The sequence below is a fragment of the Calypte anna genome, chromosome 17 (assembly GCF_003957555.1).
Source record: "Calypte anna isolate BGI_N300 chromosome 17, bCalAnn1_v1.p, whole genome shotgun sequence".
NCBI lineage: Eukaryota > Metazoa > Chordata > Aves > Apodiformes > Trochilidae > Calypte > Calypte anna.
The window spans coordinates 6,492,501-6,512,352 of NC_044262.1; the positions used below are offsets into that span (position 1 = coordinate 6,492,501).

Here is a 19,852-nt window from a genome sequence, read left to right on the forward strand (position 1 = left end):
TCCATCTCCATACAGGGCAACAAAGGAAAGAAATATGAGTTAGAAAAACTGATAGTTCCCACTCTATTTGAATAACAAGTGAAATCCTAAAAATACCTCCACTGCATGTTATTGCCAACTGTATCACCGGGTTTTATAGTGACAGGACTGTGCTATAATTTCTGCAAAAACCTGAGCATAAAGCTCCATAAACCCAACCACTCCTGTAATGTATCACCTTATCTAGTGCACAATCATTTCCACAACTTTTCATGTTAGTATAATTTGTTAAAAAATGGTAATAAATACATCCTTGAAGTCAAATAAGAATCATTGCACAATCTACTGTAACTTGTTCTTACTAGCGACAGTTTATCATGCAACCAGGATCTCACATGAAAGAAAATAAGCAAACATTTGGGCGTTCTGTAATTACAAACCTCACTAAAAGCACACTTCCTTCTTTAATCAACAAATATATGAAAGCAAGATTTAACTACCCTTTCAAGTGTGCCATCCTGCCTGTGAACAGCTATCACAAAAGACAAGCAGCGATCCCCATCTACGGCGAGCCAACATACTCCTTCTGTCCTAAGCAAACAAACTACCAAGTCAGAAAACCCCAATAGCCTTTTGCTAAAGGTCTAACCATGAATTAAAAAACCCAAACATTCCTAATTAAAGCCAAGAAAAGTAGAAGTCTACGGAAAGCACAATCTCTTCATCTCCAGGAGGTAAGACTCCACTTAGGCTCACCGTGATATTGTAAATAGTGCTAATAGATTAATTCTGGTGTGAAAAATTTTAATTATACCAAACACTTGATAAAATTATTCCTTTTCAACACATAGCACCAACTTAACATAATCTTCACCAAAAACATCTGATTGATAATATTCCTATTTAAGAGAGGAGAAAGCCAGCTCTAGCGTTCACTGCAGCGAGGTGATGGCCGAGCCTCAGGTTTGCTCCCACAAGGTCACCACACCTCTCCTCACCTGGGTGGGAGGAAGGTTTTTTTCTTTTCAAGTCAATGAGGAGTCAAACACAAAAGTGCCAGGCTCTCACCTCCAGCACCCTCACATCCCGAAACAATGCCATCAGGGTCTCTCAATACTGAGAAAGCTGAGGTTGGCCACAGAATATTTTCATTATTCAGATCTTCTGTCCAAGAATTTGAAACTCAAAAGCAGCAGCTGGAGACCAGTGAGACTTTCTTTTGCTTTCTGTGATTTTGCAGTTTCAGGTGCTGTTCCATCCTTCCCATTATCAAAATGGTTCACTATGGTAACTAAAGTCTTTGGGTTGTAAATTCCTGATAGGATTCTTTGGCCCAACCAGTTCAGGACCTCATGGGAACTAAGGACAACCAGGGACATCATGCTTTAAATGAAAACCGTGCTATGGCCCCTTTGCTGGTGAAGAGCAGAAAGGGTGGATGGAGAGGGCTGGCGGCTCCCGCGGGTGCTGAGGGCAGGGGATGGCGGGCAGGGACCTGCACACATGTGCCACTTGTCCTGTGCTGATGTGAAAACCCCTGTGGCTCCAGCAAAACCGCCGTGGTTTGTGTCTTACGTGGTTCATGTTAAAAATTCCCCAACAGCAATAGACTTCAGCTGCCAGGATCAGGGAGAGCATGTGCACGGAGCATGAACAGCCCCCGCACCGAGCTCTGGGGCATTTTTTTATCCTTTTTCCTTTCTTTTAAATAACTATTGGGGCTCGTAACAAGCACTGTCACTCTAGCACTGCTCCCCTGATTGACTTTGCGACAACGATCTGCGGAGGAGATGGGCACACAAACAGCAAACATTCTGCAGTCACTGAAGCAAAGAGGACTAGAGAGGCTTGGGTCGGTTTTGTTTGGGTTTCATTTTCTGATAAATTTTTGTTCAATTTCCAGAACTACCTCTCTGACATTTTTTAAACAGTATATTAAAAAGAAAACGAACCACAAAACTGTAGTAAAGCAACTCCAAGGCTGAATAAAAACCACACACAAACCCACAAAAAAATGCACCAGAAAAATCTGAACTAAACGAGAAACTCTTGTCTTTGAGTCATCCTGGAGCATCCTAATACTGCCGAGGTCTCAGCACAGTGATCTTACGTATCATATATGCTCTAATAAATAGGTTCAATGAGTTGAGTTAAGGGCAGAGTTTAACTATTAACACCAAATTTCCTCGCTCTTATGGCTGTAAGTCAATCCCTTAATGTTACTTTAACACAGTTTCTGGCAGTTGAATAAAATCTATGGTCAATATTACAACCCTTCCTTCCTAAATGAAGGAAAATGCACATGTGATTTACATAAGAAATGATGGGAAATGCTGTGATGAGTAGGGGTGATAAATGTCCAAGGCCCCTCTGGCCAGGAATCTGCAATGACCATTTGATTTCAGCTGGTTGGGCCCTCATTATCCCAACCCCAAAACCAGCTCAACTGGCAAAAATACCTCCATGCAGATACAGTTCTCAGCACAGGAGCAGTAAGCAGCCAGAGAAGTTACAATACAAAGCTGTAAGATATATCTAAAATAATACCACAGAAATCAGATGACACAAAGAATTCTAATACTTTCCTTTTGTTAAGATACAGTAACTGAGAATACAATGAAATTCTTCATGTTCAGTATCTCCCATTAGATCAATTAATATTCAGAGAAAGGCTTTAACATGAAGTTTAAATAATCATAGAAGGAGAAAAAGAACCACCAATGTTCTAGAAGCTTCTCTAGACCTTTCAATCAATTTTATTTATATGCAAAACCAAGAGAAACTCAGAAAAAACAAAGCTCCTCCTGATGCTAAAGCTCTCAATTTACTGACAGGCAAATGGCTTCATGCTGCCACTTAATCTCATTTCTTGCATAATGCCCTCTAATTAGCATATCAAAGTGAATTAATACTTCTAGGGCATTAGCAATGGGAAAATCTGCTCCAGGCTTCACAATAGCAGTTAAGCAAGAGCCAAGAAATCCTCAAAAACACCACAAACCACTTTGCATTGCAAAACTGTTCAATTTATTTATCCTCTCTCTCTAAACACTTTTACCGCACACTGTTTTACTACTGTTCACCAAACAAAATGATAATTGCCAAAGTTACCAGCATCTGTAATGCCTGTTTAGAATCTTAATTTAGATTGTATACTGGAAGATCTCTAGATGCTTTCATTGACCCTATCATATACCACAGGATATACTGAAAAACCATTGTTCTTCTAAAAAACACAAGCAGGCTAATATTATTAAATTCCATTTTCCACTTACAATAAATAATTAAAAATTAAATCATATATGAAAAAGCCACCTGCTGGACAACGAGGAATGACAGATTAGCTTTAGATGTTGATGCATGACTTAAGTATAGCAAAGGGTTTTGACCTGTAAACATATGATAGAAACCCACCCCCTTTCCAAGTGATTGATCTGTAGGACACATGATATCCAGCAATTCGTATATTGTTACAAGTTCTTGTGACTGTGTAACATGCATTGAACTGATCTTTAACAAAAGAACTGAAAGTAAAATACTTAGAGCAGTATAAATTAAAGGAAGTTCATATGATTTTTACTATATGCTTTTTGCAAAAAATACTACCTGCAGTTCCTGAAGGAATAACCACATGACAGCTGCTACAATCAGACATCAGATCATTTCTGCTTTTTAAAAAATATTTTCATATTGCACTTTCAATCACAAGGTCACGTTGCAAAATATAAACTATAATTTACAAACAAGGGCTAAAAACCCATGAAACTTCATCGTCTTAGTGCCCCCATCAATCTTTAAAAAAAGGAAAAGAAATTAAGGGGAGACAAAAAAATCCAAACAAGCCCCAAGACTAGTACAGCCACCCTGAACCCCAGACAGAGGATGCAGCACTAACAGAGGGCTAATAACAAAGAGCAGAATAAAATGCCAGGGTCAGTGGGCTTTTCTGTATTTCTGTTTGCAACATGAAATAGGGAAAAACCACATAGGAATAACAAAATAAATTACAATGCACATCTATCTTAGCACTTTGAGCTTTCTTCAAGAATGTGCATTATTTACAAATATATAGAGCTGAAGTACCAGGGTTCATTTCCTTTCATATTTAATTCCGTTTACTTCCACTGTAAAGAGAGCATTATGGAGGAGCTCTAATGTCCAGCTGAGAAGCACAATTCATCCGTTTGTCTGATGAACTACTCCAACTTTATAAAAGCATGAACTATGAGAGCTGACAGAAACTTTAATAATTTATATTAAATATTGATGTGAATTATTTACTCCATTCATACTTAAAGACATGAATTGCCTACCAGAGAAAAGCAAATGTGACAAAAGGTCAACATGATGGTGAAAAAAGGCAGGCTGTGTCAGGCATGTGTTATCTGAACCATGCTGATCACCTTGATAAGCGAATAGCATTAAACATGACTGCTGAGAAAACAAACAAAGCATTCTTCTCAGGGTGTCAATGCATGGAATACAAACAGCTACATCTAATTCCACCAGCGATACCAGGACGGGAAAACTCCACACGAGGCTCCGCTGACTCGGACTCAGGAGCAGACAGTCAGTATTCATTCCTGATATTTATAAAAATATTCATCAAACCATCATATGTGTGATGTGCACAGAATTGAAAAGCAGCCTAAAAACTGGGGACAGACACAGACCGGACTCTCCCACACTCTGCCATATAATTATTAATACATCCTTCGTATGTATTTAAATATAGGGTTAGATTTCTAACAATTCAAAATGTCTTAATTCTGCTTATAGTTGTCTATGATAGACTGCAAACATCATAATATTAATGTTTCACACAAACCAATATTTAAATTGAAAAAGAGACAGCATAATATCCATATCATACAACTTTTTCATTGAAAGCTGCAGCAACAGAGCCTGATAAATGTATTAAATACTGATAAAAAAAAAAAAAAAAGTCTCTTCTTTTGCATTCACTCCATGCTATAATGATTTATCTCTGAATGCAAAAATTCCTTAACTTACAACAAGCATCCTAAAACACAGCACATTAGTTCATATAATTTAGCATTTTCAGATGAGCAAGCAAATGTGTCAAATTCAAAAATAAAATGCAGGACATGAAAAATAGCTAGAAAATAAAATAAATCCCTGATCCTACTTAAATTAGTATTGACATGGAGGTCCAAATTTATCCTCTACAGAGAGGGCTCGGGGGGGCAGGGAGAGGGGGGAGGGAGGTGAAGATCTGGAAACCCAGATCCTGGTAATCAACATGAAGATTGTTATTTCAAGATAGCAATGAGCACTATCAATGGTAAGGTCTGAAGGTACGGTGTAGTTACAGGTTCTGTAAGACAAAGTACCATAATTTCTCTGAAAATAATCACCAAGGCCGCCTGTTTTCTTAACCAGGGAAGTACTGTCAGAAATCCACCAAAGAGACAGAATTCTGATAATGAATGTGTTTTAAACAGATGACTAAATGATAATTAAGATACTTTATTCCTTTTTTTTTTTTCCAAGTTGGACTTTTATGAAGAAAAGCAACGTCATTGCCATAAGGACAGTGCAAATGACCTAAAATTCTACTGCACGCCATCGTTTGTAACACATTTGCTGGCAATTAAAAAAAAAAAAAACATTCAAAAGTATAACCAATGGTTCAGTGAAAAATCTTGGATACTGAAGCACAAGTAAGGAATCAAAAGCTAAACAATTTCAACTGAAGGAAAGATGCATGCACATAAATACAGAATGCTTGCTTCCTTGTGTAGACAGGGTAAATCAAAAATATGTATTTAGCGGCTTGAAAAAAACCACCAGGACTGCACATAAATATTCTAAATAGCTAAACCAAATAACACTAACATCACAGCTGATATTTACAAAACAGCTAACATACATATGTACATACATACACACACACACATAAATATATATATATATGCTATCAGTGCAATTTCATTGTTCCATTTGAACCCTCTGATGTTCAGACAGGATTGCCGGGACTGCATTTTATTATCTATTATTGCAAGTTGCTGCCACTAAATGATAGTTTACAAACACTGAAAAGTTGAAATTTCTGTAACACAAGAGAAGAGTCCTGTGATTGGATTTTAAAATAATCACAGCCAAGAAAGGGGTTAATGTTCTCAAATTCTGGCAGCAGAGAAGGCAAAAAGCAAGTCCTGCTCCAACCAGTTACCTAACAGGCAGTTTACAGATTTTGCAGCATATTGACAAGGGGCGTTCCTCAGAGAGCAGGGCCATTTTCATCAATAAGGAGCTTTGCAGCAAGTCAGGGCAGAGTACAGCCCTTTAATCATTGGAACGGCATCATAGGGCTATTTACAGTTGTAGCAATAAAAATAAAGTTTTTAGCTTACATGGGGAACAGCAAGAAATTAACCTTGCAGCTAATGTCACCATTTGTCTGAGTTTCATACTGTCTTTTTTTTTATTATTTTTCCTTCTTCAAAACAAAATTCTGCACAAGGGGAGAATGTTCTTAATGAACATTTTCTTTCTCTTTAGACATAAAAAATAGTTCAACCAGCCCAACCAGCCAAGCAGGCCTTTCTCTTCCCCTGCGGACACCTCCTGCAGTCGAGAAGTTCATTAAGTTTTATGATCTTCCCAAGTCAGTCCTGCTTATAAGCCTCACAAAGGCCACAAATCTGGCAAACCATCATGTATGCCATTAGGCTTTACTAGTAAATGAATGCTATTTAGGGTTTGTGGTGACAGTAAATTACAGTTTGGTTGGCAGCTATCATTGTTTCTGTTGGTCTTATAGAAATAAATAAATAAATGTATACATCTACGCATCTATGCACAAGCATTCAGACATTTTTATAAATGTGTATTCCTATCCATATGAATTATTTTTAAAGACAAAACAACTAGAATCATCTATCAACACAAGCCAGGTCCTAATAATATGTCATTCCATTGGGAAATAATTGCAACTCCCTAACCGTTTTAGGACTCTAAGAATTAATATATTTTCATTTCTATCTCCATGAAAATAATCAGCACCTCAGGTACAGCAACATCCTAATGTAGGCTTAATCCAATTAGAAATCTGAAGGATTTTTAGTCAGTAAAATAAAAGCTATTTTTGAAAAGCCCTGAAGTCACAAACTGGGTTTTGATTCCTACTGGCAGGCGTGTGAGGAGCCAGACTGTTACACAGGTATGCAACAGATGTGAGCAGGCAAGGAGAAAGCAACTTCACCACTTCCAAGCAACACCTCAGAGAAGGGGTAAAAGACAACAAAACAGAGTCAATGGGCTCTCACTTGCTTATCTTCATGTTTGATTAGAGGCCCTTCATTAGAACTTTGGGTATCATTTTTCTTTGGATTAATTAAAGAAATAAGTGGCAGTTTCTTTATGAAAACCGTGCTACCTTGTGGTTGCCTCTAAGAATGCACATATCTGTTAATATCTGTAAAGATGGTAAATGTAGTATGCAGCACTTTTTAAAATGTTACTATATTAAAAAAGAAATGTCAGGCTGGATTCAGTAGGCTCAGTGAATACCTTTGCACATTGTAAATACCTCATAGGAAAAAAAATACTAAAATCTTCAGCTCCTAACCCTAAGTGAGACAGAGAGAGGCTTTTAAAAATGTGATGCATTCATTAACCCTTGGGGAAAAGGGACAGAGCTGCTCTACTTAAACTGAGGATTCCTCTATGGGTTCCCTCACAACCAGCCTCACAAAGTCCTCGCTGCCTGCATGGAAAACTACTAAAATATAAAAAAATACATAATTCAATACAAAAATTACTTAAATATTGCATCACTTATTTCAGAACAGACGTGACTGCAATTACACTTTATGTAAAGGCTACACTCTCCTTCCACACCTCTTGTCTTCCTCACAGAAAAGGTAGCGATAAAGCCATCACGGCAATTCCCACTGCCAACACCAAGGCAAACTTTGGTTCTGATTAAAAAGAATTAACTACCGCCGCATGACCCAGATCCAGGTATATTTAAGCACTCGGACCACAAGACAATGCAGAGCACCAGGCAGAGGGGGACACACCTCTGCTTTAATTGCATCTTCGACCATTCACCCTTCCAGTTCAGGATTGTTTGAGCCGTTCCCTACTAAAACAGCTCACAGAAGATATGCTAGGATTTATTTTCACATTTTCTTTGCTTTAATAGTTAGCATACTAACTAAAGCTTACACAGACGTTTCATCTCAACTGGGAGACCCCGAGAGCAGGCCCCCCTGCAGGAACAGTTTTTGGTGGGGGTGTGGATCCATTTCCATCAATCACCCGGTACATTAATCCCGTCCCTCCCGTGCTGCCGGGATCTCGCCTTTGGGCCGGCGGATGCCTTCACTCTTTGTTGCTTCTCAGAGATTTCACAAAAGAGAGAACTCGCAAACTTGGCTCGACTACTTGCAGCACAAAGGCAGGTCCCCAGCTCACAGGTTATCACTGAAACACCCCGAAACATTTCGGAGCACTTCATCTCTTGCCAGGGTCCCTCTCGCCTCCGAACCCGTACTGGCCCTACCAAATCCCCCCTGACCCTGAGCCCCGCTGCTGAGCGCACTCGGGTTTTTCTTCGCAGCTCACCTCTGACATGTGGCTGACTACATTTTCCTTTCAAAACAGCGAGGCTAAGCCCTCCGCAAATAAAGTGATGGCGGGACCCGCGCCTGCCTCCTTAATTGAAATCTGCCTGCTGCAAAATGTCTGGGCCCCGAGGGCAGGTCGCTGGGCTGGACCCGGGCAGGACATGCAGAAAGTTCAGGGACAGGCAGAAAACAAACACCAGGCAAAGGAGGATGGAGAAGGGCTACAGCTGATGGAGGGAAAGCGTAGGTAGGTGGGACAGGGAGGGCAGAAGCGGGCTCAGTCCCCTTATCCCGGGTAATATAATGCAATATAAACCAGAATCAATCTTAATATTCACAACACAGTCAATACCCTGGTGCTTAGCTGTCAGCAGAAACTGAAGTGGATCCCCAGTAGCAAAGAAACCCTTGGATATAAAGCACCATAATTCACTGAAAACGCTGCACTTTTAGGCTTCTCAGCTGATATTTGCAATGACTGCACATTTGTTCTTTTTGCCTATAGTCTTTATTTTTTCTGTGTGCAATTAAGGGGAATGGAATGGAATATCAAATTCAGCTAAAAAGCCAGCCACCGCATATATTTATTTTTAAAGCCAGATAATGATAAATATTCTTATTCTCTTAATGCAAAGCGGAATACTTTGCATATTTTCCTGTTGAAAAAAAAATCTTTCAATTCAGTTATATGAAAAAAATTGGAAAAAAATTTCCCCTAAAATACCTCTAAAAAAATAAAACCCGTGGAGTTTATTAGTGTCACATTATTTTAGACAAAAATTAATTTTTGTACTTTTGTGAAGAAATATTTGGTAATTTAAAACATCCTTGCTCAAAAGCAACTCGAGTTCGCTGCGTTCCAGACAAATCTGGGGTGCAAGCATCCATCCCTTTTCATTCCTCGGGTGCCCGTGGAGTCTCTGTCCCCTGCTCCGGGGGGATGCAGCTCAGCTCCCCTCGGAGCCGGGCAGCGCGCACAAAGTTTATCATTCCCGCTGCCGGCTACGCATCCCGGGCAAAAAAAAAAACAAACAAAAACAAAACAAACCACTAAAAACCCCCACAAAAAACCCACAACAAAAAAACAAAAGCAAAAACCAACAAAGCAAAACAAACCCGAAATGATGTGAGGTAACACAAGTTGTGACAAGTATTTTACCAAATGTCCTGAAGGGAAATAAAAGGCAGCGCGAGTGCTAAGCGGGGCACTCCGGAGCTGCGAGGAGAGCGACGGGGGGATTCTACACCGCGCCATTTCACAGCCAACCAGCCCCAGCCCGGCTGCCCAGGAGCGGGACGGGGCTGCTGGGTCCCTCAGCTCGGCTGGGCCGTCACCGGGCAGCGCGGGCGGTCATACCCACCACCCCGGTCCCGGCGGCGTGAGGGGAAACGGAGCGACCGGCGCCGGCGGGCAGCAGCGGGTGGAAGGAAGGGAGGGCTCAAGATGGCTGCGGCGGCGGCGGCGCGGGCGGCCCTTACCTGTTTTCTCCTTGATCTCGCAGAGGACACTGAACAAGGCGGGTTTCATCCTGTGGCAGTTCAGTGCGTGTTTCCTGAAAAAGAGCAAGAGGGACAAGCGGTTAAACGCGGGGGGTTTCAGCAACATGGCGGCTTCTCTCAGAAGGAACCCCGGGTTCTCGGCGTCCCCCTCCTCCCTTCACTGCCCGACAGCTCCGCGGCCCATCGCCGGGAGACACGGGCCGGGGCACCGACACGGGCCGCGGGGCTGTCGGGCTGAGGAGCGGGAAAGGGGCGCTCCGGTCCGGCTGCCGGGTTTCTTTCCCTCATTGCCCCTGACTCTTATACCGAATTCTACCTTTGTGCAAATGCCGCCCGACCCAGGGGTATAAATCAAACCACCCCCCCCCCAACCCCCTTGTCCCCGGTACCATCCGTCCTGCGATATTATAACTGATTTATTAAGGAGATTGGGGCTGGTGTGTGTGTGTGTGTGTGATGTGGTGGTGGTGCGGAGTTCACATTGTTTTTATTTATTGTGATTTAAAACAGCCAAGATTTGTTTGCTTTAGTTCCACACGCACACACACACCCCTCTGTAGCGATACCTTGTCAGTTTCAGTAATTGGGTTTTTTTGTATGTGTGTGGGGGGGAATGCGGACAGGAGACAAGAAAAGAAAGAAAACAGGAAAAGTTGCACTCTGAGGGAGAGCGCGGAGCTGCCGGACAGACGGACAGACAGCAGCTCCGAGGCCGGTGTCCACCGGACAATGTCCAGCAGGAACGGGCAGGGATCAGACACTGGCTCCCGGACACCCGGGTGATGGCATAAGCATCGCATACTTAAAATATTTATTATTTATATATATTTTAAAAGAAATCATTAAATAGCAACTTCGGCTCTGTCTTGGCTGCTTGCAAATTTCTCCTACGGCGCCAAGAAGTTGCTCAAATTGTGACTCCAGCTCTCCGCAGAGGAGAAGGAAGGAGAGAAAAGAAAAACCACACAAACACACACACGAAAAAAAAAAAAAAAGAAAAAGGAAAAAAAAAAAAAAAAAGACAAGATTTAATTAGACAAAACCAACTTTGCTTGTGCCTCATCCAGGCTTTGGTCAGTGATGGTCATGATCTGATGGAGGATGTCGCCGATGTCCTGCTTCCTGCCGTCGCCGTCTGCCCCGTCGTGTCCGTGGGGAGGAGGCAGGGCCATGCCCCCCTGCACCGAGTGCCCGGCCAGGTTGACGCCGGCCAGAGTCTGCAGCATCCGGGACTGATCGTCCATGCCGCCGGCCGTGGCCGGGCCGCGCTGCGGGGCGGGCGGAGCGCGGGGAGCGCCGGGCAGGCTCCGCGCCGGGGCAGGCTCCGCCGGGACGCCGGGCTCAATGCTCCGCTCGTGTACACACACACCAGAAAAAAATTTAAAAAAAAAATTAAAAAAAAAAAGAAAAAAAGCCAAACAAAATAACAACAACAACAAAAAATCAGTATTTGTGTTTTGACCGGATCTCAGCTGTTTACTCCACTCTCTTCTTCCCAGCGCAGTAAATCACTCTCGTCTTTAGTTACAATCTTCCTTCATCATCATCATATCTGTGGCTGGGATAAATAAGTTGATGAGGTTTCTGTGCAGTGTGCAGTTTTCCTGGTACAATCTTCCTCCAAAGCTTTTTTTTTTCTTTCCTTTTTATTTTTATTGTTGCTTTTTATGTCTTTTCCCACGTGTCCAAAAATCTTCTTTAAAAAAAAAGGCAATATTTAATAATAAAAAACCCCACAAAATAAAAAAAAACCTCGCTTTCAAATCCTGAAGAAGTTAGGAGGGTGGCCACAGTAAAAACCACAACAAACCCGGCGATCACCCCCACCCCCAAATTGCAACATAAAAAAGCCAGGAAAACACAATCACAGAGGGAAAAAAAAAATTAATCGCCCTCCCCCCGAAAAATAACAAATGATCCCCAGTCTGTGCGCGGGGGGTGACACGGCGGCAATCAAAAGTTTGAACTTGTGCAAAGAAAAGAGCGGAAATAACGGGGAAAGAACTGTAAAAAAATTAATTACACACTCTCTGCAAAGCAATGTGCAAAAATATCGGCCCGCCGGAATTTATGGGCCCCGCCGCCCGGCGCCCGTGTGTGTTTTAGGGTGTTTGATGGCCGCTCCGGCGGGATTGACAGCCTGCCAACGCCACTCACTCACCGCGACGCGTCACCCTGTGCGGAGGAGAGCGGCCGCGCGCGAGAGGGACGCGGAGCCGCCGCGCCCCGCCCCGCGCCCCGCCCCGGCCCTCCCGCGGGACGCCGCGCAGCCCCGCCCCGCGCCCCGCCCCGCCCCGGCCCTCCCCGCCGGGCGGGGCCGCCGCCACCGCCCTCCCGCCCGGGGCCGCCCGCCTCACGGGCCCGGCTCCGCGGGGTCGCTCTCCCGCCGGGCCGAGCAGCGGCGGCGCTCCCCAGGGGGCGTGGGGCGGGCTGGGCCCGGAGCGGCGGGCGCGGGGTCCAATCGGCGGGCGCGGAGGCGGGCGATGGCGGCGGCGCGGATCAATCGGCGCGCGAGGGGCGGTACCGCGCCCGCCTGCCCGCGCGCAAGCCCCGCCGCCCGGCAGAGAAACTTCTGATTGGGCTGTTCGAACAGTCACGTGCCCGGGGCGAGAGCCGCTGCGGTCCCGCCCCCCCGTTGCCATGGTAACCACAGGCTCAGGCCTCGGGTTCCCCTTTCGGTGCCGCTGTGCTGGGCCGGGAGGTACTGGGAGCACCCTTGGCCCTGCCCGCCGTGTCCGTGAGTCCGGGTGCCGGTAGGAGGCAAGCCGCACCCTGGGGCGAGCAGCTTCAGCCGTGCGGTGGAGACTAAGCGCGGAATGAAAAGGCACCGGGCCCGTTCGGTGTGGCCGTGCCCTGGGCCTCTGCCCGGCGGCCAAGCCCTGTCACAGGTGAGAGCACTCAGGAGGCCTTTGGCTCACCGGGCCCTGCTTTATGGGTGCTGCGTCTGAAAGCAGGTTTTACTGAAGCTGTTTTTGCATACATGTATAGACTGTGAACAACGTGGAGAGAAAAAAATATGTATCAAGAATAGTTAAGATTTCATCTTATAAAGGGGTTCTTTGTAGAGCATTTCCACCCCCAGATTGTTCTACGTAGAACACCCGCTCCACGCAAACACATGAGGGAAGCTGTAGTAATTCTGATCCGTTTTCTAAACGTTTTGAGTAGCATGTAAGAAAGCTATTTGCTACAGAGGCCTCACAGGGAAGGAAAAACCACGGGAAGCATGGTGATAAAGAGTCACGGCAGCGATTACAAGGATAGTTTATTATGTGTACCTTATCTGTGATGGACAGTTCCAGTTGAAAGGAGTCAGGTATTAAATAAAATCTCATCCTCGTCTCTGACATTCATGGATGTACGGCTGACACCTCCGTCTCGACATGGCTAAAACACAGCTCTCACCTCCCTCCTCGTCTCTCTCTTGCCTCTTCTCTCAGTCACGGCTGACAATACCATCAGCGTTCCTTCCCTCACAACTGCAATTTGGGTGTCATCAGTCTGACTTGGAACCCTGAAGCGTCCCTCAGGGGTGACGCTGAGCTGCTGTGGATTTACTGCTGGTTAACTGGATGACTGCTGGTTAACAGCAAGCAATCACCAAGTTCATTCCAATTCTAATTATCTTCCAATTTGATTACTGCACCATTTTTTGGTCTGAGTAAGTGTGTTCTCGGTGTCACCCAGACTCGTTTCCAGCACCACTCCAACAATCTGTTTCATCACTGCTGCCCGTTCTCCGGACCGGACCGGCTCCATTTGCCCCCTGCGGGCCGAGTGTCGCCGCAGAGTTGAGCGGTTCCGACGGCATCGGGACCGAGAAGGCGGTGCCTGCCTGTGCCATCTCCGCCGTGCCCCGCGTTCTCCCGCTCATTCTCCGGTACCGGCGGCTCCGTTACCACCGAACCTCCGCGCACGCGCATGGCTGCGCCGCCAGTTACGTCATTTCCGGGGGGCGGTGGTTCCGGGTCGCGGCGCGGCCCAGCGGTCCCAGCCCGCGGCGTCCCCCGGTCCCGGAAGCGGCTGTCCCGGCCCGCGGCGGGGGAGGCGGCGCCCGGCCCGGCCTGGCCTGGCCCGGCCCGGCCCGGCCAAGGGAGCGGCGCGGCGGCGGAGCCCGTAAGTGCGGGGCCGTGCGGGGTCCTGGCCCCGGCCCGCGGTGGGTGTGGCGGGGGGCTCGCCCGGGACCGGTCGGCAGCGGGGCCGGCGCCTTTCCCGAGGAGTCCCGCTCGCTGGCTGGGCAGCGGCGCTCCCTGCTGTCCCCAACCTTTGTGTCCTCAAAGAAAGACCTGCGGCAGGTCGGCGGGGCGAGGCGCCGTGTCACGGTGTTGGGGGCCGGCTCCGGGCAGGAACGGACCGAGGCTTCCCCGGGCAGCGGGAGCTTTGGCCTCTGCTTCTCCCAGGAGCCGTGCTCCCTCTGCGGAGCGGGGCACAGCCCAGCGCCCTGCGGGAGGAGGGAGCGGGTCCGGTGGGGTGTGAGAGCAGCGGCGGGGAGGGGCCGATGGCCGCAGCCTGAGAGCGGGGAGGCGGGGCGGGGGGTCCGGGGCTGCACCGCACGACTGGACCGAGCTGGAGGCGGCAGCCGGCCCTGGGGTCTCCTTGGCGTTATGCTGTTGTGTCACCCCTCCTCTCTGACTGTGTCACCCCCCACCCCCCTCTCTGACTGTGTCATTCCATCTCTGACTGTGTCACCCACCCCACTCCCTCTCTGACTGTGTAACCCCCCCTCTCAGACTGTATCATTCCATCTCTGACTGTGTCATCCCCCTCTGACTCTGTAACGTTGTTTCTTGGTGGCTTCCCCAGCCCGCAGGTCATGTCTGTGGCTGCCGGGTGCTCACAAGGTGAGCACGTTCAGAGTGGTCACACCAAAATGGGTTATGTGCTCGTTTTTTGATGTGTGTGGTGATCAGAGCTGGTGTTGTCACTGCAGGAATATTGGTGAGGGAGCAAGAAAGGGCTCCTGGGAGGTAAAACAACAACGAGCTGATTCCAAGGTTAGAATAGAGCCAGGCTGGGGTTTTCTGAGTATATTCTACATCATTTGACATTCTAGAGAATTATCAGGTAGGTGCAAGGTTGGGAATTAAACTCGGTTATCTTTTCAAATTCAGAGCAAATCTGTTCACAGATGCTTTTTTGGGTTAGGTAAAAAAAAAAATTTAGATCATTGTCTACATATAGACTTGTACCAAAATAACTGAAGTGGTGAATTAGAACCAGTTTAGTACACTTCTTCCTCAGTCACGTTCCAGGCCTTTCTTATTACACCTTTCATCATCCGTTTATTGGTTTAACTGTTTCACCCAGCTGCAACAAGTAACAGTGTCTGACCACTGAGTTATGCTCTTTTCCCTTTTGGTCAGCAGAGGCCTCAGGAGGTGAAGCTGCTTGTCAGAACAGTCCATGTTACACACTTGTGCACAGATTTTCCCAGCCTTCCTAGGTGGTGAGTGTGAGCAAGCGGGAGAGCAGATAAATAGGATGGAAGTGGCATCCCTGTGTGTGGCAGCTGTTGGACACTTCTCCAGGGACAGATCAGTGGCATCTGCTGAGGAAGGGGAAGGGAGAGCTCAGGCTCTCTCCCTGATGGCTGCTGAGGACATGCTGTGAGCTGTGGGGTGTCAGGTGTGGGAGCAGGAAGGCAGCAGTGCTGGCAGCAGGCGGGGTGCTGCTGGTATTGCAGGGGTTTGTGGGGATGCTGCCTCAGGTTTGAGATGTGCTTGGCAGGGAGTTTGATGTCTTGGGTTTTTCTGGCAGCAATTTTCTTTGTCAGAAGTGACCAAGTGAAGGCTTTTCTGTTAGACAGTTCCTCTAACAATGACCCCAGGATGTGTTTTGGTACTAACAATAGTGTGTGTCTTTGCTGGGAAACATTTAATTAAACTGATACCTAGCTATTAATTGTCTATAAGCTCAGTTTCTTATACAAGACAGCACAAGGGTAATCCCTACCTTGTTTCCTCATTGCTTGGGAAGTATTGCATCTAAAGCAGTTATTCTTGAGAGCAAAACAAAGTTTTGATTGACTGTGTTCTATGTGCTCTTGAAGGAGAGAGACCAAAAATTTGTTGACAGAATTAAGAGCCAGATTTGTCTGTGGTTGAAGAAATGTGAATCTGTCCAGTTACATTTGAGTCCCAAAGGGACTTGAACTCTTGGGAATATTTTAAGTAGGTATTACCCTCATGAGCATTTGTGAAGTCAGAAGTAGCTTGCACTCTGTTGTATTATTAAAAAACAAGGCTATGACTATAATTTTTACATAATAAAAATATTATAATGCAGTCAGGAGAATGGCAACAAACTGAAAAAACCCCACAACAAATACAAACCATTTGTTTGTGGGTTTCTTGTGTTCAGTACACAAATGCTGAATGATCCCAACTGCCTGTCAGTGGCCAGAACCAGCCAGCACATGGTGGTCTCTGTTCAGCACTGTGCAGAGGCTGCTCTGAAGCCCCCACGGGCTGGCTGTAGCCAGTCCCCAAGCTCTGTCCCAGGTCCTTCCAGAGCAAGCTCCTCAAGGCTGCAGACCTCCAGGCCCTTCTCACCCTGTTGGGTCCAGTATGGGCTCAGCATCCGCAGGCAGGTGATGGACACCACAGCTCCCACATCCCCTGCTGGTGCTGGTGTAGACAGTTTGGGGAAAACCAAACACTGCAGTTTGTCTCTCAGTATTATACGGGCAAAAAAGGTAAAATGTTGAAGCTTTGTGGTTTTTTTTTAAAGATTGAGGTTTGTATAGGTGTTTGTAAAATTTCTGTGTTTTCTTAAGCTCCCAAATACCTCAATGAAAAGAGCCAAAATGAAAGTTTGGGCATTGCGACTCTTTTATCCTCCTCTTTGCAAGTGGATGGTTTTTTTGGTTCATCTGAGGAATGTTAAAGCTTAGTGAATTGTCCTTAAAGCCTTTTAGGCATATGAGTAAAAATTCCTAGTTCAATGTGACAGAGCAGTGCCCTTTTGGGGGGTATTAATTTCCAGCTTTCCATGCACCCACAGTACAGTCAGCCTCACCTGCTCACGGGCAGCCACTGCACTTCCCCCTCTGTGGGAAGGTGCTCATCAGGAATAAAGATGAAATAAATTGCCATGTGTTATTTGAAAGATACTGTGGCTTTGTTCTGTTCTTCTAAAAGTGGCAGTTAACCCTTACAAATGATCTCAAATACTTGGGATTTGTTTTTTGTTTGTTTGTTTTTTTGGTTTGGGTTTTGTGTTTTTTTTTCTTGTGTGGTAAATTCTCAGGAACACATTCTGTGAAATGGGGTGATGGGATTCCAGTGGGTCAGCAGAGCTGGACTTGGCAGGTGCAGGGTGTGTGTCAGGGAGTGCTCGCTTGCCTTTCTGAAAAAATAACCATAATCAGAGACATTAAAAATTAAGCAAAGTGTTTGCACATATTTAGATTAGGCAAAACCCAGGCAAGATGCTGCTTTGCTAAACTGCCTCTAACCAAACCATTCAGTACAATATCAGAATGAAAAATGACAACACTTTGTCATCTGTTCAAATTGATATTGCACTCTCTGCAGTGACAGCTGAAAAGGCCCACAGGTGCCATATAAAGAGGTGACCATGTTGTCATATTTCATTTAGGCATCCCTCTGCAAAGCCATAATTACCTAATTAGGTTGTTAATTAGGAGATTAGCATTTCACTATATTGATAGAATGCTCTTTGCAGGCATGAGTCTAGATACAGATTTGTCTGCCCTAATTTATAATATCTGCAGTTTTTTATACTTATTTATTTGCTTAAAATCTTGATGCAAGATATCTCAGGTTAGTTGATAATCAACTTGTTTACAATTAAATGAAGATTTGACAAGATCAGGAAACAAATAGAGGAGAGTATATGGTTTCCATACATACTCCAATATGCTTCCCCTCCTTCCCTAAAGCTCAATAATTAGAATATCAGAGTTGGTGTAATTTGCATCCTGATTAGTATGACAACAAAAATAAAGCCAAATTCGAAGCAGTTCATAAATACAGGAATACATAGCTAATGCCAGATTGATTTACAGGTTTGAAAACTAAAAAATAATTTGTTGGGAGTTGTGTGGAATGTAGTGCTTTCTCATCATAACTTTCAAATTCCAGTTTCACCTGTGAAACTGCTGCTTTAAATGACTTTAAATGTTTCTTTCCTTTTTAATGACAAGACCCAAAGCATGAGTGACAGCTTCTCTAGATAAGTGTTCACTCTTAAATGCACTTGAGCTTTTGTTGAAATATAAACTTGAATTTTCATATATTGTGGTTCACTTTCCTTTATCCTGCATGCACAGGAGTCTGTCTGGCATTCAAGGGTTTTGATTATTTGTGCTGCTGCAAATGTAGATAACGAGAACCATTTCTTTTGCAATTGCAGACAGAAGTTAACTGTGAAATTATTTCCTATAACCCAAATCATAAATTTTGAAGTATTTGCAGCATCCTATTCCAGCTCATATAATGTGGGGAGGAAAAAAAATCAATTTTTTAAATTCTAATCTGCCTATTTTTTTCATTAGTTTTCCAGATCACTTTAAAGAGCTACAGTTGGAGAAGTGTTTAAGTCCACTGACTGTAGAAGCCCTTGAGCAATAAGTTATATCATTATTCCAACATGCTGTAATCTGAGTTTATTAGGAATTGGTTTAGATCCAGGTTGTACCTTCCAGAAGCTGCACTTTTGTTTGGAAAGTTTTTGTTTACCTCCAGTAAGGCTTTAAATGTTTATTACTTAAGGAGGACACTCAGTTTAAACATATTTTCCTCTAAAAACAAGGAAACAAACAAAAAGCTATGGCTTTGCAGAATAAGAGAAAGGAAATTTCCTACTTCTCGCTTTTTTAATTTACAACTAAGAGAACAAAATATTCTTGTAGGAATTGGCTCAGGAGTTTTACAGTTCCTTTTAGCCAGGATTCTTAAAATTATCCTGTGAGTGCCTGTCCTGAAGTTGCATCCCCAGATTCAGATGTGTTCACCTGTGTGTTTACAGTATAGCCTCTCTAACAATATGCATTCTTCTCAAGACCTTTGTGTCACCTGCTGGGACCTGAATAATTTGTTAGAACATTATGCATTACTTACTGTGTGCTGTGTTATGAATGAGGTTGATCTGCATAACAGCCCTGCTCCACTTGCTGCCAGAGCCCAGAGATGCCATAAATATAGCAGTGGGTTACTGGAAGAGGAATTCTTCTGATAAAAATAGTAGACTGAGATCCAGCTGTCTGATTTTGCTTCAAAGTTCCTGTGAAACCTGGCAAGTTGTTCAGTCTCTTGATGATACAGTTTTACACCCCTGAGGATGTTCCCTAAACAGACAGGAGTAATGGGGGGCTGTGTTCTCTGTGGTCTCAGGGCAGGTCGGTAACACAGCAGGGCAACCAAGGAGGAGGTGAGGGAGGGGATTAGATGATGCCTAGAAAGTAAGACAGATGAATAGTAAAGATGAAGAAGAAAGTGAAGGACTAATTCAGCTCTGTCCACCTGTGTGATGAATTGTGGAAGGTGTTTGCCAATAAGCAGTATATCATCAGAACACTGACCTGGATATCATGCCATACATAAATACAGATAAGGTTGCATAGGTTTCACTTTGCTGTTTTCATCTTTAGTGTTTAGAGTGTGCTTCACAGCTGTCTGCAAAGTATTGTAATAGTAGAATTATATTTCTATAGTGCAAGCATGAAAAGAATGATTATTTTTTGTTTATTATTGAGGAATGTAGAAATTGCTGATCCTTAAAAATTCTGAGTTCTGTTAAATACATATTGAAGC

General features: G+C 44.7%; 2 protein-coding genes across 3 annotated transcripts in view; one reads left to right on the plus strand and one right to left on the minus strand.

Annotated features, from left to right (window-relative positions):
* PBX3 (PBX homeobox 3) overlaps positions 1–11,444 on the minus strand; it is a 102,099-nt gene extending 90,655 nt beyond the window's left edge. Inside the window, exons 1-2 of one of the 2 annotated variants that reach the window (XM_030461336.1) lie at positions 11,124–11,444; positions 10,056–10,129 (exon numbers count right to left, since the gene is read on the minus strand). In XM_030461336.1, coding sequence (XP_030317196.1) covers positions 10,056–10,129; positions 11,124–11,320 — 271 coding nt within the window. In that variant the 5' untranslated portion in view covers positions 11,321–11,444. The remainder of the gene's footprint in view (positions 1–10,055; positions 10,130–11,123) is intronic. The other variant, XM_030461337.1, reaches the window with a different exon arrangement.
* Positions 11,445–14,132: 2,688 nt separating this feature from the next.
* Positions 14,133–19,852, plus strand: part of MAPKAP1 (MAPK associated protein 1) — an 85,905-nt gene continuing 80,185 nt past the window's right edge. The window contains 1 exon segment of the mRNA XM_030461348.1: positions 14,133–14,192. The gene's annotated coding sequence lies outside the window, so the exon portion shown is untranslated.